Source organism: Phoenix dactylifera, chromosome 3 (genome assembly GCF_009389715.1).
Source record: "Phoenix dactylifera cultivar Barhee BC4 chromosome 3, palm_55x_up_171113_PBpolish2nd_filt_p, whole genome shotgun sequence".
NCBI classification, from domain to species: Eukaryota; Viridiplantae; Streptophyta; class Magnoliopsida; order Arecales; family Arecaceae; genus Phoenix; species Phoenix dactylifera.
In genome coordinates, this window is record NC_052394.1 from 4,616,878 (window position 1) to 4,641,394 (window position 24,517).

The following is a 24,517-nucleotide window of genomic DNA, read 5'->3' on the forward strand; positions in this document are numbered from 1 at the left end:
TGGTGCCTGCAAGGGATCATGAGCCTGGCGAGTTTTGCGGTGCTTGCTGACCCCCGCCATGGTTAGGGAGCCACTGCCTCCCTAACCATTCTTTACCAGTAGTGGTTGCCATGGGAGATTACTCTCTTCTCCTAAACCAACTTCCAATGAGATCACTGCCATCCTGATACTGCCCTCATCCCCTATTTGATGAGATAGACCCACATCTATTCTCCTTCTCCTCTCCCTTGTTCCACCCTAGTGTTCCTTATTCCTCACCCAGTAACTGAGATCACTCTTTGCTCACCACTCCTCTCAACCACCATCTCAGCCCGAGCTTCTGATCGGTAAGATTGACTTCCTTCTCTTCCTCTTCATTTTCTTGGTTTTCTTCTCCCTTTATACGACCCTAGGGAGGATGGCACAAGGCCACCCTGTTTCACCAACACCGCCTCCGTCCAAGGCCTTTCTCGACCTCTTTTTCCCTCTCGACGCTTGGTGGCTGTGATGCAGGTGGCCAACCCGGGGCTCCTCTCTCTCTCTCCCCTCCTTTCTAGGGCTGTTAACGAGCCGAGCCGAGCCCGAGCCTGGAAAAGCTCGGCTCGGCTCGTTTCACAGTAGCTCGGGCTCGGGCTCGGGCTCGGTAACGAGCTCTGTATTGGGCTCGGGCTCGGGCTCGCTTGGTAAAGCTCGAGCTCGTAAAGCTCGTTTCAATTACGAGCTCCTGAACGAGCCCGAGCTCGGGCTCGGGCTCGGGCTCGGCACGAGCTCGGTGGTCTGTTTCTTGTTTTCTTGAAACAGGCATTCACCATCTGTCACAGAAAATTGAATGACCTTCAGAAGGTTTTTGAGGGAAGTAGGTGATTTCCATCCTGAGAACCTGAGAAGAGTTGCATAGAACTATTAGATCATTGTATGTGCATTTCTAGTTCATTCAAGTTCATTATACAGCTTTACTTGCCTCAAATGGCATTGATTCGGAATATTTGATGTGCAAATATTTGCAAATGAACTCATTAACCTCTCATAGTTCTCAGCTGACAGGCATATATTTTGTCATTCAGATCATATGATAGTTGAATTTTATTTCTTGGTTTTATCTTCTTGATCACTGAAATTTGCATTTGTTGCTTGTTTAACAGAAACCTCACAACTTGAAATTGGAAACATAAGTACATTAACTTATTCTGTTGTTACAGATGACAGTACATTATGAATACTAATATTGACTCGACCAGTTTCAGAATGAAGAAAAGAGGAGCCTCATGATGCTCCTTGCTCACACTAGTAGGCATTGTTGAGGTAGAAATACAAGCCAGCTAGCCCTGCAACTCCAAGCACTATGGCAACAGGTAACGCTTTCCTGAAAGCACAAGAGTTTCAAAAAAGTGCCAGCAAACTTCTCTGCGACGGTCCTAAACAGCTCCAGATCTCCAATTCGCACAGCCTAAGATCAGAATATTAAATTATTAGAACAATAATAATATAAACTAGGACAAATGTTGTGCTATTTGAGTGACAATGACAATCTCACATTTGTAAGCTCAAAATAGGGTGTCAAAGCCTTCTTCATGCCTTTCTGCATAAAAACAGTTTTCTCAGGGATTTCCCCTAGAAGTAAGCGGACTATCACAGCCCACTTGTTGCATTGGATTCGAAAACCCCATGCTCCAGCAGGAGCTTTTCGAGCAGCTTGCAGAAGGCTTTCTTTGGCATCAGTACATTCCAACTGAATGGTCCTGATCTTTCCTAAGTAGAACAGGTAGCGGCAGAACTATAGGAGAAAAAACCTCAAGGTTAGCATATATATTTGTTTCACAACGAGAATGAAGTCTAAAGGTAATTTCATGGAGTCACAAGCAAAAGTATTGCCTGCTGATTGGAATGTGCTTCGAAACGTGGGGCCTTTGACCTCAGTTTCTCGGCCTGGTCATACAAGTTATAATGAAGGTAATTGCGAAGTAGCAGGTTGAGAAGGGTTTCCTGCATCTCACCGGTATAATTAGCAAGTTTCAGCAGATAAATATATCATAAAATATCTCTGTAAAGCAACAAACCTGACCCAGCTCATCACGCCGTAAGGTGGCCATGCGATGCAAGGCAGGGAGGGGCCTGACAAGACAAGATCACTGTGTGAGAAGAAGCTATAACAATTAAGAAATTAATATGGCCCGAATCTCCGTTTGGGAGCCCCGCAGACTATAAGAAATTAATTAGAAGGAGAACTAAACTGTCGGAGGAGGAGGGCCGGAGGGGTTCGGAGGAGAAGGAGGGCCGGAGGGGTTCGGAGGAGAAGCCGAGAAGGAGGGGTTCGGAGGAGAAGCCGAGAAGGAGGGCCGGAGGGGTTCGGCGGCGCGGCGTGCGGGTGAAGGGAGGCGGAGCGCGGCGGGGCTGGGGCTGGAAGGGGATCGTCGCCGGAAGGGGGTCGTCGCCTTAAGGGGGTCGTCGCCGGAAGGGCTGGGAGGGCTGGGAGTCGAGTGGGAGACAGGGAGAGGCCGAAATCGGGGGAGGGCTGGGACTTGGGAGAGGCGGCCGAGACTCGAGAGGGAGACGGTCACAGGAGGAGTCGAGGAGACCTGGAGACTAGGGCATGCCATGCATGAGCTGATGAGTGATGAGTGGTGGTGATCACGATCTGGGTCGATGGACGGTGGGGGCTGGTCCGGCTGGAGAGTGGGCTGGCCGGGTGGGCCCATGGCCATGGGAGACCAATCAATCAGCATTCAGCAAATAGCCAAAGGCCCAAGCTCGTTTGGGCTCGTGAGCTGCTCGGGCTCGAGCTCGGGCTCGAGCTCGGATGTAAACGAGCCTCATATTAGGCTCGGGCTCGGGCTCGTTTGACTAACGAGCCGAGCCCGAGCCGGGCTTTTACCGAGCCGAGCCCGAGCAGCTCGGCTCGTTAACAGCCCTACTCCTTTCTATTTTCCCTTGGAACCCGTGGTGGGGCCCACCTACCTGCGGTCGCAATACAATTGAGTCCCGGCCTTACATGGGCTAATAGACTGTAGGTTCCCCTGAGGGCTAGACTTGGGCTTGGGCCGTGTACACACAAGTCTTAGCCCTTGATTGACGGATCTGGAGTCACAACTTTTAATCTAGACGGATTCTGGGCCAAGAAGCCCCAGATTGGCCCCACAGACTAAGAATTGCCCAAAATTTTGAATTAATATGTTTTTTAAAGAAAACTGACTATTAAATATGCTCTGTATAGATCGTGTATAAAGATTGTGAATAATCTGGTTGAAGAGATTTTTGTGTGCATAAATTGATCGGTTAGTTACCTCTACCTCTAGTGTTTTTATTATCATCTGATTTATAATTGTATATTGCTTAATTCTATACTTGCATTCGAGTAGTAATCGAGGGATGTAAAGTTTAGTTATGAGTATTATTTATGCATATATTTATATTTAAATTGAATATTGCATATGCTCTGCATACAAATTTAACATATTGGATCATGCATGAAATGATTTATTTTGCATAATTGAATTTCGTTGCAACGATAAATGTGCTGTGTGTTGTTTGCTCTCTAGTCTAATATGATCATATGAGTTTAAAAGCTAGTCTCTTTCTGAACTTCTAGTAGGGCAATTACTGGCACATGCTATTTGATAGCATGTTGTAGTTAGGAGCTAGTTTTCTTCTGGGTTATACCAATAGGCGATCACTGGCATATACTGTTGTGGGCATGTTTTGCATGCGATTTCAAAACTAGTTTTCTTCAAGGCCTCCAATGGGGCGATCACTGACACATGCTGATTGATAGCATGTTATAGTCAGGATCTAGTCTCTTCTAAAACTTATCATAGGCAAATTATGGCCATAGTCGTAAAGGCTAGGAGAGAATGGATGGCCTCTCTGCAATTTTTTTGATGGAATGATCTATCTACATTAATTTGAAAAATTTATTTCTTAATCAGATACATTAAGTATTTTTAAATTTATTTTAATAAACATATTTTATATCACGTATTTAACAGTATGCTTTACTTATAATTCAAACTCTTATATTTATTATTTTATACATAATATGCTTGATTCAACTAGAGGTAGAGGTTACTTGCTAAGCTTTAGCTCACGCATTTCTTTTCTATATTTTTTAGATAGCAAGAAGTAGATTGTGCAAGGATCATCGGCTGAGTGGAACGAAAAATTGTGATTTGGTTGACCTTTATATACTCCTTTTACTTTATAAGGTTATCTGAATTAGGAGTGGCAAGTGGGTCGGATAGGATTAGATATGGTTTGGAATGGATATGGGTTAGATTGAATATGAGTCAGGTTAAAATTTGTCAATTCAAATCCGGCCTATTTATTAAGCAAGCTAAAAATATAAATCTAAATTCGACCTGTTTATAGGTAATCTGACAAGACGGCATAACTTATTTATTAAACAAGTCAAGTAAAGTTAATCAGCTTATACAAATTACGTGAATTTTTAACAGATTAAAATGATCGACTTAGGTTAAATAGGTTAAACCGGTCAGGTTAAATAGGGCAGAAATATGTTAAACAGATTTTAAACATGTTAGATGGGTCAAAAGTCTAAATCCGAACCCAACCCATTTAATAAACAGACCTAAACGGATTGACCGGTTTATGTCCCTGCTTAAAATAGGTTGTTCGTTGGTCAGATTGGCAGATCGGATCATAAATTGTCACTCCTAGTGTAAACAATTATATTAAATCTATTATGCTAGAAATATTGTTGTTGCAAGAATATCGTTCTCTAGATTTTGAGTTGATATTTATATTGAAAAGATAAGGCTTTGCATGTCCTTTTGGGATTTAACCCCAGGGATATGCAGCCATTCCCTATGTACGCGGCTCATCCCTTCGAGTCAGGATGCGGCAACATGGATGTTTTCTTTTGAAAAATGGTAGCAGATTAGAAAGGGAGGGCCATCGGAAGAATGTTAAGATGAAAATATGTCAGAAATGCTCTCATTGGTATTCTCCAGCGAGACTTCTTTGTGATCTTCATTGCCTCCTGATCCAGAGGTCCTTTCCATTGCGATCCTTGCCAAATAAATAAGTTTTCCGCAGGAAACATGGATGACCTGCTCTCACTGAACCTTCACTGCTTCGCGTGTGAGAAGATAAATGGTTATGATTTTTTTTAATTAAAAATAATCTATAGAAGTAAAATGGTTATATTTTTTCTTGCTGAAGATAAAGATAGAAATCGAAGTGGACTGATAATTCCAGTTATTTGATTTACTAATCTCAAGAAATATATATTTATTATCAAGACTCATTGTATTTCATATATTTTTTTTTCTCCTCATTGTATTTTGTTTCTATTATAGATACCATCAGTAATATCTTCTCAATTGAAAAATTCTAGCTAATGTGCAGATCCGGTTACAAAGAAAAGTCCAGCGAAAACCTTCTTGAGAAATACAAATGTATTTCTTGAGAAGTTGTTTTTAATAGTTAAACAGTAATTTTATCTTATAATATAATACTTTTTTTAAAAAAAAATTAACATATAAGTCCCATCAATATAAATCAAAGATCTCACTGCTGCTAATCAGAATGATTAGGGATGGCAATCGGATTGGATCAAGTTGCATACAGGTCGGATTGGATGCAGATCGAATCGAAACTTTGTCAATCAGAACCCGAGTTGTTTGTTAAATAAGTAAAATATTCATATCCGAATCCGATGTATTTATTAAATAGGTAATCCGACCCGATCTACATGATCCGTCTACTAAACAAAACTGGTTGAGTTAGGTTAAACGGATTAAATAAGTTAAGTAGATTTTTAACAGTTTAAATAAATTTAAACAAGTTAAGTAGATCCAATTAAATAAGATAAAAATAGATTAAGTATATTTTAAATAGATTAAACAGATCTTAAATAAGTTAAATGGGTCGGATCATGATCCAACCTAATTATTAAATAGGTCAAAATAGGTTAAATGAACCAAAGAACTTTAAACTTAAATCCAACCTATTTAATAATTAAGTTTAGACAGATTGAATTGCTTACTTCCCAAATTCTTCTATGTAAAATCCGAATCTACTTAAAGTGGATTATTTGCAGATCGAGTTTATGGATTGAGTCAAAAATTGCCACCCTCCAGAGCCCGTAAATGTTAAATGATTGGTTTTTGTGATTATCCTGGTACATCCTTTACATTCTATGGAAGTCCCTGGTCACAAGTAATTTCTTTTAAGTTTTCCGCACAACAAAACAATCAAATACACATAATCATAACTTCCAAATTCAAAAGATATGCATGATCACAAATATCATTATTTTAGCAAACTGCAGCTTATATTCTGATCATCATAACCCCGCTGCACATTTGATTATGCACGACATGCCATGCCCACAAGCTAAAGCTAACAAAATGCATCTACCATGCACCCTACCTATCTCTACCAACATGATATCACTGAGAGACGCTTCATGAGTCACCATTCCATGGAATCATGCATCTAGCGAGAGCATCAGGGGACTCAGTTTTTGTTGTCATCCACGGCGAACTTGGTCTCGTAGTAATGCTTCAATGCTGCACCTGAGAGCACTGCAAGGGTCAGGGCTTGCGCATGCATCCTGCACCACCACCACCACCACAAACAACAAAACTGTGATCACCTTCACTTCCAACTTCAACAAGAATATTATCCTGATAACAAGTATACCTAGCATGGATCAGCCGGATACTGGTCTTGTGCGGCGATCTTTTACGCGAGTAAGCTAAGGACGCCACCAAGGCTGCAGCCCATAGAGTTCCTGAAAAGAATCAGGACTCCATTTTAGCCAATGGCTCTCCATGGACCTAAACTACACCAAGTTTTTCTTGCTCATTAAGAAGAAGCCAGATCGTAAGATGTTTTCCTTACCAACACCGGCGAGCTTGTGCTCGGAGACCCATGCCTGAAAGGAACCCATCCCGAGAAGACACAGGAAATGGAGAGAGAGAGAGAGACGCAGAGAGGAGAGTGAAGTGAGTGCTAAAAAAGAGTAGGTGCCCCAGGGTTTAAACCTGATACCTGGGATGAACATTGAAAACCAGTGGCGTGCCGCCTTCGGTTTAAGCTCTTTCCCACTTTCCGACAAACATGAAGCGCCTTTTCACCATTTTATTCGTAAGCATGAGTAACGGGCCAAATCGCAGGAGGTCGAACGAGGATGGAGGGGGTCTTTCTAGTTCAGCCATGGCCGCAGGATTAGCTTGAAAGCTCTTGTCCTCCCAACACGTGGTTTGCGAAACATTACAACTGGGTTAGTGTAGGTGGAACCCAGACCAATGGTTCTGACCACAACAACGGCTTCCTGCGACCTAAATGCAGGGCACTTCAAGCTACTTGTGAAATGCGGTTGGGCTTCCGCCCACCGTTACGCGAGGGAGAGACGGACAGAGAGTACATGGTTTAAACTTAACCCGGCCAGAAGGAAAATTGTATTCCAGATATACTAATGCACCATGCTAGTATTATTTCGTATTTGGATGGGCACATTTAGTACAGTTAAATTACAAATTAATGCATGTAAGGTTGGTCATGATCGAATGATATGGCGGTCATTCAGAGCTGCACAGGTCTCTGCAATGCAAAACACATAGTGTAGAAGAGTTCACTATATATATATATATATATATATATATATATATATATATATATATTCAGCTCATGTCCTTTTCTTTTATCAAAAAGACATAAGATAGTTACTCCTCTCCTGCGGCCTCCGATCAGGCCGATCGCTGGTGAGAGAGAAAACTTTAGAATGTATCGTAACCTTTTGGAATTTTTAGAATGCATATACTTAGTATAACAACTTAGAACTTCACCCAAAATGACTAGCCGGGAGGTATTATTTGTTTTCCTTGATCATGTATAAGTACCCAAGATTTACTCAGTAAATAACTGATATGGAATTAAACACACGTCCGCACGAATCCTCACATACTCCCCCCATTCAAGTCCTGACGTCCTCATCAGGCTAAAGATTCAAATTCATTCAAATCTAATTCCAAACATTACGATCGGCCCATAGTTAACCCCAATGAATCCGTGCTGCAGTGTCCCATAGTCCACATAGATTATGGACCGAATATGCTCCGATACCATTTGTAACAATCTAAAACCTCATCTAAAATGGCTAGTCGGAAGATATTATTTGAGTTTTTTGATCCTATATAAGTATCCAAATCTACCCAACTGATGTGTAATTAAACACACGTCCGCATGGATCCTCATATTTAGCCAGCACATGCTTATCCGTCAATGTGTAGTTTAGTTATCTAATTTCTGAAACGCTATTTACACGTTATTTCTTCTCCGGCATCACTGAGATTTTATGCAGGTCTCAAGATCTTGTATATTTCCTAGGGTCACGCCCCGTGGAATGTGCGGCAGTGTTGAGCACCCAGCCCAAGTGATGGTTTGGGGCATGACAAGAAATAACCAGCTCGAGTGATGGTTTGGGGCATGACAGGAAACAAATATGGCATAGAAAATATTTAAAATGGGTTATGGGCACATTGTCACAATCCAATAAGTCTGCAGTCCAATGCAACTGAGAAATTCTGGTAATATCACGAGTCCAAAGTACTAAAAAAATGCCTCAAACAAAATTTAGTACATAATGGAGATGCATCTCTACTAACTCATGCATTTGCATAAAACATCAAAAGCTCAAGGAGAGGGAGAGATGAACCTAACATTATTTTAGGACCCCTTTATTGAATCAATCAGGGCATTAGACAGTGGTGACTAGCCTTTCGACTGAAAGATGGATTATACAACATTTTCTTGTACAAAAAGGTAATGTTAATGCTAAACCTATCAGACTCTTAGCATAGATCATACATGCATCTGCAACGATACAACGGAGCAAGATTCCGGTGTTCACAACTGCAGTAAGATCATAAGCACTGGAAGGGGACAAAAATGTCTTAACCCAGATTGAAAAAAATTGGGGAGTGAAATCATACCTTATTGCACACTCACCGGTGAATTAAATACAGGCACCGCTATGACTCAAACGTTTTTCCTTCACTTTTAAGAAATCTTCTTTCCATACTTTCCATGAAGTTCTGACTTCATCAAGCTCTGTGTCTGAAATGCTTGTGTTTGCATCCAAGTTATCCACCCATTCATTCCATGGGGATTTGGATGGATCCAAGAACTTGGATAACTGAGGCAACAGCACAGAAGAGTAGAATTCATCAACTGATTTCTGGATTTCTTCAGATTCAACCATTATTTGCATCTCGGGCCGTGTGATGTTTCCAGGGCGGTTTCTCACAGAATAACAGTTAGCCCTAAGGATCAGAACTTCGGAAGGAGCAAGGGGTAGAACAATGCGAGAAAACTTCGCCAAAGACAACTCTATGATATCTTCTGGTAGCAAAACCCGCTTTATGGCCACTGCAGTCCCTACCATTTTCCGGATCTGTGATGGAAACAAAAGTGAAGCACTCTTATGACTTGGATTAAGATATGCACATGCTCAGATGAAGGAACCCAGATATTATTAAAGTAAAAGGTCATGCTTTTTCACTTACTACAAAACAGGTCATTATCCTATATGTTAGTTCAGTTGAAGATGAGTGGAAAATTTTACTACTTATTTTTAAGAACAGTTCTCTATCATGGTCAATATTTTGGAAAATATGGTTGTTTGAAAACTCACTAATTATTGTCCAAATTATGAAAAGAAATGTCAAAATACACACATACATACACATATGGGATAATGACCTGTTCTCCATCATGGTGGATCTTGGTTGATATGGTTGTTTGAAACTCACTCATCCACCGTCTATATTTACTTTTAAGCTCAGTTCTCCATCGTGGCTGATATCTCAGTTGATGTGGTTGCTTGAAACTTGTTCATATGTTGTCCAAATTAAGAAAAGATTTTTAAGTCAAAATACACAATGCAGTGCACATAAAGGATAATGACCTGTTGGATCTCAGATTTATGAAAAGTCTAAAATGGGCTCCTGCAGTAGAATGAGAAAATGATTGTGAAGCAAATTTAAATGATGTTTGCATTGCAAATGTCAGACTGGTTTAAAGGGAAAGATGGCAACCTAGCTAGCAATCTCCTAAATACTTAGGGATGTTTGTTAAATAACAATGTTTACTGTGTCATAAGTTTTTTTTCAGAAGATAATATGTGGAAATTGTAAGCTTCTGTGTCACCATGGTATTTAGCTTACCTGATGTAGCATGAAGGATTCCCCCCATATGGACAGCTCGATGTAATTAATTCCTGAAGATGTCTCCAGCTGTCCACATGAGCAGCGAATGATCTTTCTGAAATGGGATGCACTGAGTCGATCCATTTCATCAGGCTCATGGAGCCATCTTGCACGAACAGTTATATGGGATTCTGAGTCTCTAAAATCACCCTTTAGTTTTCCTGATGAATCATATACTTCCTCATCAGAGTCACTTTTACACAGAATATTTGGATGTTCTTCACATTTACCAGGTTCTGCCTCCACAACCTCAGAACTTCCCAGATAATCATTTTCTTCAACACCAGCAGCCAATGAATCCTCAGCAAGTCTTGATCTTCTGATTATGTGCCCCTTCTTTGGAGGTTTTTTCCTATATTTGGAACGAACAGTGTAGTTATGGAAAGGATGCTCTCCCTGCAAGGCAACCATAAAAGACACTATGGATGTTAGTTTTCTAAGGATCAACTACTGTATGCTATTAGATTATGAATTTTTTTCGTATTCCTTAGACACTCATGACAAGCATGCACTCCAATAACAGCATGTGGAAAATTTCTAAATTTCTTACACACTTGAAAATGGTATCGATGCAAGTCTTTTAAGATATTTTAGTTCTATATGAATGTCTCAATTCTGATCTAATACTACAAACATTTTAATAAGACTGGCTCTCCATTTTTTTTATTCATAATATGCAACCATGTACTTAGACTATCCTGTGCAAACTCAGCTACCACCTCCTTACATATAAGAAAGCTTTTCAGAAAACAAAACAAAAAAAAGCATAGGTAAATATTTACCCTTGTAAAGTTGGATCTGGAAATAAATTTGAACTAGCTAGCTATTCCATGAATACTTAGGCCCTGTTTGGGGGAGCTTTTGGAGGGCCAAAAAGCACTTTCTGGCCCTCCAAAAGTACTTTTAGATAAAAAATGGTGTTTGGTAAAATTTCTGAAAAGCTGTTTCAGCTTTTGCGGGAAGCTGAAAACAGCTTTTGGGAGGAAGCTCCAATTTGGAGCTTTACGAAAATGCTATTTTCAGCTTTGTTGGAAAGCTGTATTTTTGACAAAAATGCCCATATTAAAATATAATAATTACATTGTTTGTCCCTTTATAAACCTAAAAATCTGCTGGAGCCAAGAATCCTAGCCGTCAGACTCCCTTCCGCAAGAAAAATTGTTAGAGAGATAAATGGTCATTCGGAGGATGAAAAATTAATTTACACTAATAATTAAAATATTTTATACCTTTATTATTGTATTATACTATAAATATAATATTATATTACATTACATCATAATACATTAATATGTTATTTTAAATAATTTAATATCATGTTATATTATGAAAAATTAATTTATACCAATAATTATAATATTTTATACCTTTATTATTGTATTATACTATAAATATAATATCATAATACGTTATATCATAATATATTAATATGTTATTTTAAATAACTTAATATTATGTTATATTATGGGAAATTAATTTTTACTAATAATTATAATATTTTGTACCTTTATTATTGTATTATACTATAAATATTATATTATATTACATTACATCATAATACATTAATATGTTATTTCAAATAATTTAATATTATGTTATATTATGAAAAATTAATTTATACTAATAATTATAATATTTTATACCTTTATTATTGTATTATACTATAAATATAATATCATAATATGTTATATCATAATACATTAATATGTTATTTTAAGTAATTTAATATTATGTTATATTATGGAAAATTAATTTTTACTAATAATTATAATATTTTGTACCTTTATTATTGTATTATACTATAAATATTATATTATATTACATTACATCATAATACATTAATATGTTATTTCAAATAATTTAATATTATGTTATATTATGGAAAATTAATTTATACTAATAATTTTAATATTTTATACCTTTATTATTGTATTGTACTATAAATATAATATCATAATACATTAACATATTTTTTAAATAATTTAATATTATGTTATATTATGAAAAATTAATTTTTACTAATAATTATAATATTTTGTACCTTTATTATTGTATTATACTATAAATATTACATTATATTATATTACATTACATCATAATATATTAATATGTTATTTCAAATAATTTAATATTATGTTATATTATGGAAAATTAATTTATACTAATAATTTTAATATTTTATACCTTTATTAATGTATTGTACTATAAATATAATATATATTACATTATATCATAATACATTAATAAGTTATATTAAATAATTTAATATTATGTTATATTATCAAAAATTAATTTACTCTAATAATTATATTACTATTATGCTATATATAATAATATTATTTTATATTACAATAATATTATACTATATCGTATATTTATGTTCTGTTGTATAATACTATGCAATGTCCTTTAAGGTAATTTTGTCATACAAAAGTACTTCTCAGTTTGTTTACCAAACATATGTTAAAGTGCCACGGCACTTTACAAATGTAGCTACCAAACAACAAACAGCTTTTTATAACAGCTCTACTTCAGACAGCTCTACTTCCAACAGCTCTACTTCCAACAGCTCGACTGCCCACAGCTCCCCCAAACAGGGCCTTAATCATTAGTTATATTCATGGATGCATGAAAAATTATTTCGGGATGTAAGTGGAAAAAAAAAGCAGAAGTATATGGATCAATGTGTATAAATCTATATATGCAACCACTAACTTGACAAAATGAATGGAAAAATTAAAATTCCATGCAAAAGCCAACAACAAACATATACCTCAAACTTTTTCAGTATATTGTTGAATTGACACAAATGGTCGCCAACTTCTGCAGAGCTGCATTCCCTAGTGATCCCAACAATTTCAGCAGGAAGGAGATAAGAATACATGCGGACAGTACACTCCCTTCTTGCATCAAAACTCCTACAAAAATCAATACAAAATAACTAATGAGACGTAAGCTAAGATAGAGTCATTTTTTCTTTATACAGTCATCACCATGGAAGAGAAAAGGCGAAAAGTAAACATGTTTACTGCTTTAGTAAGAGTTTCGGTACTGCTAAAACAGTCTGCACAATACATTTCATAAACTATATCAACTATCTCAGGAACTTGGCAATAGTCTAATTCCCTTTTCCTCTTGTATAACTTGGAAAGGGTTGAAAGTATATAAACTATAACACAGACGAGAAAAGATGTCAGTTGACAGATCGCCAAGTAGCAGTCTTAGGCACTTTAACCTCCAAAATCCTGAAATAGAGACCCTACTGTGAAATACAATTTAATTTACAAATATGAAAAATATAAATATATGGAGATATACTGATGACCAGGTAAGTTTACTGGTCATTAGCAATTCTAATTAACTAAAAGTTATATTTATACCATTATAACAATAAGAAAAGGAAGAAGAATTAGATGTGACACTTCACCAAAAGAGATGCCAGAAAGTCCACTTTTTTCACTATTATGAATGGAAAAAAAACAAGCATCCACAATTGCAATAAGGTGTTCTTGACAGGAAGCGCCAAGTACCAAGACTTCTAGCTGAAGTAAAAAAGATATCCCATTCCTCCAGAGTGCCATGAAGTGGCATGCTATCAAGTCGTGTATGTATCTAAGTTCTGGCACTTCAGAATTTTAAAAAGCTGAAGCAGCTAGATAACACAACTGTGCACTCACAAATTTGGAATTATTGAAAACTGTGATGAAGGTGATATTTAGTAATGGCTTCACTATTTATGCATGCATGTATTTTTTTGCATGTATCTCCTAGTAAAACACTATGACTGTGACATGGGGATTGTTCGGATTCACCTGAGCAAACAAAGCATGTAAGGCATATGTATCCACAATGAAGTGCACAGAAATAGAAGGCTGGCAACTAAGAATTATGAGAGAAGGAATAAAAGCAACAAAGTAATTTGAGGTAAGAGCTGTTTTTTTTTTGCCAGGACTATCAAAGATATAAGAGTTTCTTCCAAGGTATGGTAGTATATGTTGTATATATTTTCTTTCAGGTTACATCAACTTGTTGAGAAACTAACAATATAGTAACATCCAAAATAAGGCTAAAAAAATGAATAACAAAACATGCATGTTTTCAGGATTTTGTGAGGTAATTTGTGTCAAACAGACACAAATTTCAGAATACAGTTACACGATATTTTTTTTTTAAATGCCATTTTTAATTTCCCTTAGTTTGGTAAAAAGGCATATAAATTAACTCATAAAAAAAAATTCAGGTACTAGTTCTCACTTTTGGGATGGTAATACACTGAAAACTCTGACATTGTTGGGTAGGTTAGAGTTAACACAATTTGCAAGAACCATGCCACTAGGATCATCCCTCCATGCATGTTCAGGGATCTCCATCTTCAATGAGATCATGGTCGCCAAGGAATGCACCTAAGATATGTTGAGTTTAGAACAAATAAGAAGTCAATTACTCTTTTTTATTAATCACATTTAAAACAACTAATAACAGGTCAAAAGAAAAAAAGGAACTAAAGCAACAGCAATATTAGAACCACAAACATATCCAAAGATGCAAGTGACAGTTGCATTTAAAATAAATGAGAGGTGCTGTAAAGGTTTTTTGTTCTTTCGATGTGTGGATTATTATGGTGGGAGAGATTGCATTAATACATCTTACTATCTTAGGAGGTACACTTCAAGGAATGATTACTTTGTTTTGTTCATTTAAGAAATGAGAAGTATAAGGATTGTAATGAAGGGGATATTTTCTATCTTCTACTATATGTAATGCAAAGCATAAAAGTCAGGCCATGAGAGGTTGGTGGCAACTGAAGCCTTTTACATGGCATCTCATATCTTAAGCGGTGAAGCTCCTGTTGGATGCCCTTTTTTCTCCTAAGACCATCTTATATCTTTCTCTCATTGTCAATGGAAATACAGCCATTGACCAAATCCTCTTGCATGCATCAAATGTACCAAAATTCTAGTTGCAATTATTGGAGATGGTGTAAAAATAAGCATTGGTGCTATTCATTAGATGCAGCTGGGAATATCACATTAATTGGAATTCTGATTCTTAAGCAGCATAAATGTGTAAAGATATACATATGCAACCATAGTCGAAATATAGAAAGTGAAAAGAGCGTTCACATGAACTATAAGAAAATTTTTACCTTGTTTTTTTATTTCTGATATCAATTGATTTCTAGGTATGATAACAAGGTTATTACTAGATAGATATCTATCCATTAAGACTGCATTTGTGAAGATTTTCAAGATACATTTATGAAAGAGAACTTTAACAGACATTTGGAAATTTCAGAAGTCTGCTGATAAAGAAGAGGCTATAGCAGGCCCATGTTTCATTTTTATTTTTTTGAAACGTCAACTAATTTGAAGTAGAAATTCAGTTTTCGGAGAATATTGTTCGGGAATGCAGTTACCTGAATGATGACAACAGTGCATCTTATTAACAACTGAACAACAAAAATAAAGGGAAATGTCATGTTATATTTAAATAAAGGAGCAGGTTTGCATGTGATCTCTTACTCCTTTATCAGTTCTGCTACTCCTGACCCACCCAATTTTGTGCAAATTCCCATAATTACTGTCACGAATCCCACCTGCCTTGAAGATAGCAGACTCCAATTCTCCTTCAATTGCTACACGTCAAGATTGGAAAGCTTTAGCAAAGGCCCATCCACGCTAAGCTGATAAAATGCGTAATGCCATCAATACTGTCACACAGTACACAAACAACGAGCAAGAAAACAGAAAAGGACCTTCCAAGACCAGTATATATGCAGAAATATCAAAGCTGGGCAAGATTTCCGCAAGATGCAATCTTTATAAAATCTGAGCTACTCTCAAAAGATTTTCATCTTAACAAATACCATTACCACTTCCATTTTAATTTCAGATAAGGGAAAGATTACAACTTTAGCAAAAGAAAATATCCACAAGCAAGAAAATCTTATTTTAACTATCAAAAAAAATTCAGGAAGATTATTCTTCGTGCTCTTACTTGATAAAGAATGGCTATCTCGCTGCATCTGAAGACCTACAAAACCAAAGATTATCAACGTTACAAAAATTATAAAATTACTTCGACCGGCATCAACAATAGAAAAATATTAGCAAAGAGAGAAAGTTAATATGGAGCTACCTCTGTAATCGGTTCCCACATATCCGACACGCATGACGACCTTCTTCTTGCGGAAGGATTCCCATCTCCTTCCGCCATGATCGGTGGACGGAGGAGGAGGAGGAGGAGAAGAAGAAGAGCATAAAACCCTGAAAATTCTGCGGTTTGGAAGGAAGCAAGATGAGCTAGAGTTTCGAAGGAGGGCGAGCGAGCTAGGGCTCGAGAGGAGCCATGGAGAGAAGGGTAGTCGCACCGAAGAGACGGCGGCCATTGCGAACCGAATGGAGCGAACAGAGAGGCTCGCCGGAGAGAGAGAAGGCGGATGGATTAGAAGAGGGGAAGTCGCCCGATCTAACGGCCGATATGCTCTAAATTCTTAAATAACTTTAAAATAACTTGGGCTGCAAATGGATTGGATGCAGATGGGCTGAGGCTTGGGTTGGGTGGGGCCCAGATTCCTTTTGCCGGGCCTGGCACTTTCTCTCTTTATTAGTAAGGCTCGGCCCGACAGTGCCGGTCAAGCCAAACCCCAAACCCTTGTACCCTCTCCTTCCGAGTTCCGACCTCTCTCTTTCCCTCTCTCGGCCAAGAAGACCTAGGAAAGAAAGGAGAAGATAACGGAAGAAAAAAAGAAGCAAAAAAGGTCTCTCTCTTTTGTCTCTTTGTTTGTTTTCTTTAATAAATGTTGTGATATTTGATAAAAAGCTATACTGTTAGGAGTAATCGGAAGAAGAAAATAAATAGAGAGGTGGGTACGAACCTTTACATGGTCGTTCTATGTAGCTTTGGATTTGCCCTAGTTTTGTGGGTGATGTTAGCGGCTCTTTCTTGTTGGAATTATAGAGGAAAAGATATCGAAATTTTATTAAGTCATTAGAACAAGTTAACAGTTCCTCTGTTCGAAGTTTGATTAGCAAGAAAATTTTAATTTTTGCCCACCTTTTCACTGATTGAATTGTTACACTAGGAACTTTTCGGTCTCTGCTGGAAAAATATTCTTGGAATTTAGGCAAGAAAATATGGTATTGGCATTTTTGGGCTTTAGCATTTGTTTCCGTCTTTTTTTGGGGTTAGGCTTTCACCATGTGGTGTTTCGGGTTTTGTGTTTTAGGGTGTGAGGTTGGCGATTGTTCTTATGTTATATGACTTTGTCTAACTTGGGTTCCTATTTCCTGTTCTTGGCTTTCTTTTTATATGTTGATTGTTTACTGATTCATAATTATCAGTAGCTCTTAGTTTTTGTTCCCCGGATGATAAAATAGAGTTTTTCTTTTTATTTTCCCTGATCTTAAGTTCTAACCGTCTTAAGTTCAAACCAAATCAACCATCGCCAATGCTGTATGCTATCACTTTCTGTAAAATGAAACTCAAAGTATGAAATAAAGCCTTATGTTAATTAATTCTCAAATTAGTAGATGTGCTAGTATTATTTCTTAGGAGTATGATAATTTTGTATATATACAACTTATGTACAAAACTAATTTCACCTTATTATTTGATTCTAAAAGCAACTTCAGAATTTAGGGCATTCAAATTTTAGACAGATTTTTTAATTAAGTTTGGATATGAATAAGTGTGGTTCCTGGAATCAAACTTTTGTCACTTCTCCTGTGCAAAGGTACACTTCTTTTGTGAATCTCTTGTCTATGTACTATTGATAATTTCAGGAAACAGCGATACAATTTTTTATGGCATCTTATTAACGAGGCATGAGCAATTGTATTTGTGATGTTTAAAGAATCACTAGTGTTGCTTTCCCAAATTCATAAATTTATAAGCTTTATGTACTATTGATAATTTCAGGAAACTGCGACACAATGTTTTATGGCATCTTATTAACAAGGCATGAGCAATTGTGTTTTTGATGTTTAAAGAATCACTAGTGTTGCTTTCCCAAAATTCATAAATTTATAAGCTTCTATGAATATGCCTCTTTTATTTGGGATATTTTTTTTATAGGACTCATAACCTCTTGTTATTAGTTGTCTCTATGTTTTGGGGTAATTAGAAAAAGTGGAGGAATTTCCTGGCTCGAGGAGCATTTAGGAGTAATCTAGATTTTGTTCTTGGTAGCCTGTAATTGCTTGGTGATTGTTGCTCTCTCGATGTTTTGAGGTTCTTGGACTAAGAAATCTGCTTCACATTTCCAGCAGGGATCTGGCCAGTCAACAAAATCCTAAATAGTCAGGGAATTACAATTCATTAAATTTTATTCGGATTTGACATAATATATTGGGTCAGTGTAGTCTGCTTAATGAGCTGCAATGTTTCTCTTTTGGTTGGTCTCTAAACTCAACAGTTTCTTCTTTGGCAACTTTTGACAAATAATATGTTACTATCTGTTTTATTTAATCATAATCATTAACTTGCCTGTAGTTGGGTTAAAATGATTCTTGCTATGTTGTATTATATTATAACTAGAGCAAGCGTCATAGTTCGGGTTTCAATACCTATATTAATACCATGTTTGTATTGTGTTGGTATGGGTCTGTTTATGGTACTGACACTTGGTACATCCCTTGTAGCGAGTATTAGATTGCCACCAGTACGGTATTAATTGTACTCCTGGTATAGCGCTGTACAATCTGATACGAGGAAAAAATTGACTAGAGTTTGTAGGCACGTAAAGTTTGAAAAACTGAGGAACAAGGTTAACACTGAGGTCCCAATAATACTTTCTCCGGCTTGGACAAAATCTGTTAATGAGGGGTTTCAGAATACTTCTATTTGAAAATGTGGAAAGTCATGATTTTTCCAAGTAATTTAGCTTTCTGTGAAAAAAATAATGTTTACTAGCATTTCTTGTGCTATGTATGATATCTCTTGCTTGTGCAGATGGCTAGATGGGATGAGATTTTGACACTTCCGGTGCAGAATCCACCAACCTTGGAGTTTTCTGCTGCTGATATTGTGTGGTCCAGAGTGGAAGGCTGGAGAGAGCAGATGGATAGGCTTGCACTCATTCCCTTCTCCCGTGTTAATGATTTTGTAAGAGGTGAATCTAATAATAAAGAGTGTCCCACTAGATTCCATGTTGAAGCAAGGAGAAGGCGTCCTCCTGAGATGGCTTACAAACCAAAAGTCGATGGGATTCTTGAATATATTTTGTAAGTACTTATCTTTTGAATGCTTGCCAAGTGAAACCCTATTTTAAAAAGAAAACCTCTGGAGTGCGCAAGTGCTGATATGACTGTAGCGTATATGTCTTCAAAGCCGTGTACTTTTATACTTGCTAATATAGCTTTTCTTTGGTACTTTGCTTTACTATGCCTCATAACCATACTTTTCTGTTTTCTGCCTCCTTATGCTTTCATCTCATCTCTCAATTCCTCTAAACTGGTCCTCTCATTGAATAAATGCTTGTTAACTAGATCGATATTGTCTAAGATGTCTAAGAAGTTAGTAAACACTAAGTGGTAATTTGACTGTGACACCATTTGCACCTTACAGTAAAATTTTATGCCATCAACCTTTGTTGTTTGTAAGAGAGGATTGGTGCTTGAAATAGAGATACAAACCATGCTTTTATTGTCTAAGATGTCTAAGAATGTCATCGGTATTCATTGGTAATGTGGCTTGTGGTATTATGTGAACCTTTGATGAAACTTTATGTCATGAATCTTTTGCTATTTATGAGAGAGAGGATTGGCACTTACACAAGAAAGATTCAAACACTACACTTTGTCCCATCACTTCTGGTATTGTGATAGATGCAATTGAATGCAGGTATTGGTGTTCCTTTGGTCCAGATGATCATAGAAAGGGCGGTGTTGTTCGTCCCAGCAGGAATTATACTGCTAAGAGGAAGACTCCTGCTGGCCGGCCAAATACAAAGAGAGGCTGTGTCTGCCATTTCATTGTGAAGCGACTAATAGCTGAACCATCAGTTGCGCTTATCATATATAATCAAGATAAGCATGTGGACAAAAAAGGTAACCCCTGCCATGGCCCCATGGACAAGAAGGCTGTTGGAACACGGGCAATGTTTGCACCTTACATTTCAGATGAGCTTCGTCTTCAGATTATGTCTTTGCTCTATGTTGGTGTTCCTGTGGAAACCATCATGCAGAGACACACTGAAATGGTAGAGAAGCAGGGTGGACCATCTAATAGAGATGATCTTCTCACCCATAGGTATGTCCGGAGGTTGGAGAGGAAGATCAGGCGTTCCATGTATGAGCTGAACCCTGATGACGCTCTGAGCATTGGCATGTGGATTGAAAACCACCGGGATCACATTTTCTTTTATGAGGACTTCTCTGAAACAGATCCTTTTGTTCTGGGTATTCAGACGGAATGGCAGCTTCAGCAGATGATTCGCTTTGGCAACAGGAGTCTTCTAGCATCTGATTCAAGGTTTGGCACAAACAAGTTAAAGGTCTGTGCAGTTCGCATTCTTGCTGTTTTAATTAGATAATGTGTTGCTTGTGCACATTGAGTTCTGACACTTGTCCTTGATTCATAATTGTAGTATCCCATATACAGTCTCCTTGTTTTTGACTCAAACAACAATGCAATCCCAGTAGCTTGGATTATAACACCAAACTTTGCGAATGGTGGGATACATAGATGGATTGGTGCCCTATATGATCGAGTTCATTCAAAAGATCCGACATGGCAGTTGGGTGGTTTCATTGTTGATGATCCTTCAGCAGATGTGCTTACCATCAGGTTATTACTATTGTTACCCATGTGTTGGCTGTTTTAAGTAAGCAAGGTTCGTAATCTCTGACCTGTCTATGCTAATGCAGGGAGGTGTTCCAATGTTCAATTTTGATCAGCTTCTGGCGTGTTCATCATGCATGGCGTAAAAACTTGATGGAAAAATGTTCAGCACCAGAGATGCGTGCAATGATGTCAAGAAGGCTTGGAGAAGCCATATCCAGTATTTGCAGAGGAAGTGGTGATATGCATTTATTTGAGGCTTTCCTTGAAGATTTTGTTGATTGTTCAGATTTTTTGGACTACTTTAAGGCGATATGGTTTCCCAGAATCGGTTTGTCTCTGTCTATTCAGTCAAATTGTATTTTAGTATTCATCCTCTGAAGATGTTAATTGAATCTCACTCCCTTTTTCTAGTAAATCTTGTAGGTGTATGGACTGCTGCCTTAAAAGCGCTTCCTCTTGCTAGCTCAGAGGTTTCTGCAGCCATCGAGTGCTATCATCACCTACTGAAACTGAGGCTGTTAAATGAAAAAAATTCAAGTGTTTACCAGCGTGCAGATTGGCTGGTCGATAAGTTAGGAACCAAGGTACATTCTTATTACTGGCTGGATGAGTATTCTGGGAAAGACATTTTTTCCCGTTACTGGAAAGATGAGTGGAAAAGTGGTTTAACATCATGGCGCCAGGCATTGCAGATTCCTGACTCAGATGTTGTATTAGATGGTAACTGTGCCAAAGTAGTTAGTCAGAAAGATCGAGAAAAGGTACATACTGTATTGAATCCAGGTTCCGAATTTGCTATTTGTGACTGTAGCTGGTCGATGATGGGAAATCTTTGTAAACATGTAATCAAGTCGACTAAGATATATCGTGATAGGGGATTGGCTGTGTCATCAACAAGTCTCTTCGAGTATAACCGGACTTTGATGAGTATACTTAACTGCCCACCGCATGATTCTGTAATCCGTGACCATGCAGTTGCTTTGGCTGTTTGTGTTCAGACACAGTTAAATTCTCTATTTGACCTGGAAAATAGTGTCGCTGCCTCAAATACATCAGGTCCAAGGGAGGAGCAAACAACTAATGATCAGAGAGTATCTGCCCCTGAAAACTTTGACAATGCTAATACAGATTTGATAAATGAGTGCCAGTCAGTTTCTGACAACAGGGATGAAGGTTCGGGAAATAATAGCCATTCTGTTGCTGAGAAGAATAGAACTGCAGTGGAAAGTATCAGCGACAATGGGCCAGACACTGTTATGCAATCTGTTGAGGTTCCAACTAGGTTGTTGCCCACTGAGCAATTGGCCATTGATGATATGACTGCAAGTAACTGTGCAGAGAATGAAACAGGAAATTTGTTAGACAGAAGTGACACTTCAATAGATGCTTGCAGTGACTATGACACTATTCATGTAACAAATACTGATCAAGTTGGTGATAGTGCTCTCCAGAACTTAATTGCTGAAAAAATGATGGATATTGATAACCACCTTCAGGTCTTCCCGACTGCATCAGGTTCTGGAGTTTTGAATGGTCTTGCAGAGGAAGAGGATGCTTTCCAAGTATCTGGTGTTTTAAGGGACAACAAAATAATAAATGAAGTTTCAGAAGCTCATTCCTCTGATCCTATGGTTATTGACTCTGTCGAGGTCAGCAATGGTGTCTGTGATGGTACTGAAAAGAATCAGCTGATTGTCCACGAGTATCAGGGCAGCATTGTTGAGAATGCCAATCTTGACCAGAATGATGAGGCAGTAGGCAGTAGGATTGGAGATATTGTGGAGAATAATGATAACAAAGGCATGACAATTGGAAGAATTTTAGCTGACCGTAATGGTTGTGCTGAGGTTGATGGAGATGTTGATGGAGCAAATGGAATGTCAAACAGTGGATCTTGTAACCCTGATGGTAAGGAAGTGGATGCCAATGTGAACAACATTTCGGAAATGGACTTGAGACCTTGCTCCATTTTTGGTACTAATAATTCCAGGGACAATGTTTGCATTGACCAATTCTTGGATGTTGCTCAAGCTGAAGAGAAGATTAGTGCTGATATTAGGGAGAAAATAGATGATGATAATGGTAGGGCTCTAGAAGAAACTACTAGCAATGCACAAACAAGTTCAGACACTGGCAGAGTTAACCCAAGTGCAGATAAGCACTCTTCTGTGATGGACATTGAGGTTTCTACTGATCCTATTGAAGAAGTTCAGGTTATTAAGGATTCCTCTGGTCTTGATAGGAAAGATGGTGTGGAAGTAGCAATTGATGCTTCTCCTGTCAGTTATGGCACTTCCAGTAACACAGAGGAGAAGTCCAGTAATGGTCATGTTGTGCATAATATGGCACTCATCGGATGTTCGCCATTGGGACAATAGTAACTTGAGTCTTGTGATCCCTTAAATTGAATAGTTCCTAGTGTGTCTGTGGAGACATGTTCCACCTGCGAATATTCGGACATCATTGAGATTTGAAAGAAACTGCATGGGAGAAGATCTGCCTTACTATTTGGAGCTATACTGAGTGGAGATATGGAGATGCATGGGAAGGAATCTGGACTACCATATTCTTGGTAATATTTGCATCAGTTCAGCTGGGGGAAGTTGTAATATTTGTGTACCATCTGGATATATGGGGAATTATGAGCTACATGTACTGATAAAATTAGATCGACTTTGGATCTCTCTTTGCAATGAAAGTGCCCGTGTAGCTCCTGAGAGTCAGGTGTGGTTGGACTAATTCCCATGTAAGCTTCTTCAGATTTTGTGCCATAAAAAGTCACTACAGCATCTCCCTTAGGGTTTTGATCTGCTTGCCAAATGGCTCAGTTTCCCAAAAGAAAAAGAAAAAGAAAAAAAATAGGAATGTTTTGAAGGTGGTTTGATATGGAGGATGCCCACGAGGAACTTCGCTGACAACTATCAAACCAACAATCCTGTGCATATATACCTACTCTGCATATGTTCATTTTAATATCAGTAAGCATTGTGGACCTATCTTGAGTAATTTGTTTGCCCGTCTTTGTTCTTTAGCCTGCATAATTTCCAATTTGACCGATTGATGATCGTGATTCTTTAAGCTGAATGCGGGTGCTCTTGTTTGGCAAGCAAGGCCTGTACATTTTAAGAAAGAACCCTGCTTTCTAGTTCCAAAATGTGATTACTAATTAGAGGAGACTGGACACATTCACTTTGTCTAGACATGATTTTCATTTTCATATGAATCATTTAAGCTTTAGCAATAGTTAATTACATTTATCCTAGTTAATTGCATTTATCTTTCTTCCCGTTCTTGCCATCGACATTCTTCATTTGGCTCAATCTTGTTCAGAAATCGAGATCAAGAATAACAGACATCAGACTGCCAACATGGGTAGCTATATAACTGCAATTTCCTTGATGGGTTGGTTAGATCTAAGCGCCTAAGTTCTTGCCACTTGTTGCAGCACAAATTTATCCAGATGTTCTCATGGTGTGAGAGAATCTGTGAGACACTGGAAAAACTTTACAGCAGCATCGTCTTAT

The 24,517-nt window shown here is 37.8% G+C and overlaps 3 protein-coding genes and 1 long non-coding RNA gene across 5 annotated transcripts; 1 reads left to right on the forward strand and 3 right to left on the reverse strand.

The window, feature by feature from the left end:
- Positions 1-1,110: 1,110 nt before the first annotated feature.
- On the reverse strand, positions 1,111-2,088 carry LOC120110169. Its single transcript, XR_005510940.1, has 3 exons — positions 2,037-2,088; positions 1,514-1,962; positions 1,111-1,426 (listed from the first exon to the last, which is right to left on the reverse strand). It is a non-coding gene; the product is annotated as an uncharacterized LOC120110169 (long non-coding RNA).
- Positions 2,089-6,214: 4,126 nt separating this feature from the next.
- LOC120110168 lies at positions 6,215-7,517 on the reverse strand. The gene is made up of 3 exons (XM_039124347.1): positions 6,841-7,517; positions 6,640-6,730; positions 6,215-6,550 (listed from the first exon to the last, which is right to left on the reverse strand). Exons 1-3 carry the CDS (start codon positions 7,001-7,003, stop codon positions 6,454-6,456), a joined length of 351 nt encoding a protein of 116 aa, XP_038980275.1. The 5' UTR covers positions 7,004-7,517; the 3' UTR covers positions 6,215-6,453.
- Positions 7,518-8,645: 1,128 nt separating this feature from the next.
- On the reverse strand, positions 8,646-16,691 carry LOC103702097 (putative tRNA pseudouridine synthase). Of its 2 annotated transcripts, none has more exons than XM_008784393.3 (7): positions 16,347-16,691; positions 16,206-16,241; positions 15,731-15,843; positions 14,463-14,611; positions 12,982-13,126; positions 10,167-10,604; positions 8,646-9,394 (listed from the first exon to the last, which is right to left on the reverse strand). In XM_008784393.3, exons 1-7 carry the CDS (start codon positions 16,594-16,596, stop codon positions 8,957-8,959), a joined length of 1,569 nt encoding a protein of 522 aa, XP_008782615.2. In that variant the 5' UTR covers positions 16,597-16,691; the 3' UTR covers positions 8,646-8,956. The 2 variants fall into 2 exon arrangements, with proteins under 2 accessions (XP_008782615.2, XP_026658419.2); XM_026802618.2 differs by having other exon boundaries at positions 15,805-15,843; positions 16,347-16,534.
- A 142-nt stretch (positions 16,692-16,833) lies between these two features.
- LOC103702098 lies at positions 16,834-24,244 on the forward strand. The gene is made up of 6 exons (XM_008784394.4): positions 16,834-16,968; positions 19,161-19,432; positions 20,052-20,703; positions 20,797-20,996; positions 21,077-21,321; positions 21,417-24,244. The coding sequence occupies exons 2-6, from the start codon at positions 19,161-19,163 to the stop codon at positions 23,369-23,371; spliced, it is 3,324 nt and encodes a 1,107-aa protein (XP_008782616.2). The 5' UTR covers positions 16,834-16,968; the 3' UTR covers positions 23,372-24,244.
- Positions 24,245-24,517: the final 273 nt, after the last annotated feature.

What these genes read in the sequence shown, in the direction of transcription:
- LOC103702097 (XM_008784393.3), bottom strand. Translation starts at nt 16,596, where the DNA reads ATGGCCGCCGTCTCTTCGGTGCGACTACCCTTCTCTCCATGGCTCCTC. An exon ending in GTAGCAGAACTGATAAAGGA is followed by an intron (nt 14,612 to 15,730) that starts GTAAGAGATCAC and finishes AACATATCTTAG; the next exon opens with GTGCATTCCTTGGCGACCAT. An exon ending in ATATACTGAAAAAGTTTGAG is followed by an intron (nt 10,605 to 12,981) that starts GTATATGTTTGT and finishes GTTGCCTTGCAG; the next exon opens with GGAGAGCATCCTTTCCATAA.
- LOC103702098 (XM_008784394.4), top strand. Translation starts at nt 19,161, where the DNA reads ATGGCTAGATGGGATGAGATTTTGACACTTCCGGTGCAGAATCCACCA. An exon ending in GGGATTCTTGAATATATTTT is followed by an intron (nt 19,433 to 20,051) that starts GTAAGTACTTAT and finishes AATTGAATGCAG; the next exon opens with GTATTGGTGTTCCTTTGGTC. An exon ending in TTGGCACAAACAAGTTAAAG is followed by an intron (nt 20,704 to 20,796) that starts GTCTGTGCAGTT and finishes TCATAATTGTAG; the next exon opens with TATCCCATATACAGTCTCCT.
- LOC120110168 (XM_039124347.1), bottom strand. Translation starts at nt 7,003, where the DNA reads ATGTTCATCCCAGGTATCAGGTTTAAACCCTGGGGCACCTACTCTTTT. An exon ending in GCACAAGCTCGCCGGTGTTG is followed by an intron (nt 6,731 to 6,840) that starts GTAAGGAAAACA and finishes GATTCTTTTCAG; the next exon opens with GAACTCTATGGGCTGCAGCC. An exon ending in ATCCGGCTGATCCATGCTAG is followed by an intron (nt 6,551 to 6,639) that starts GTATACTTGTTA and finishes GTGGTGGTGCAG; the next exon opens with GATGCATGCGCAAGCCCTGA.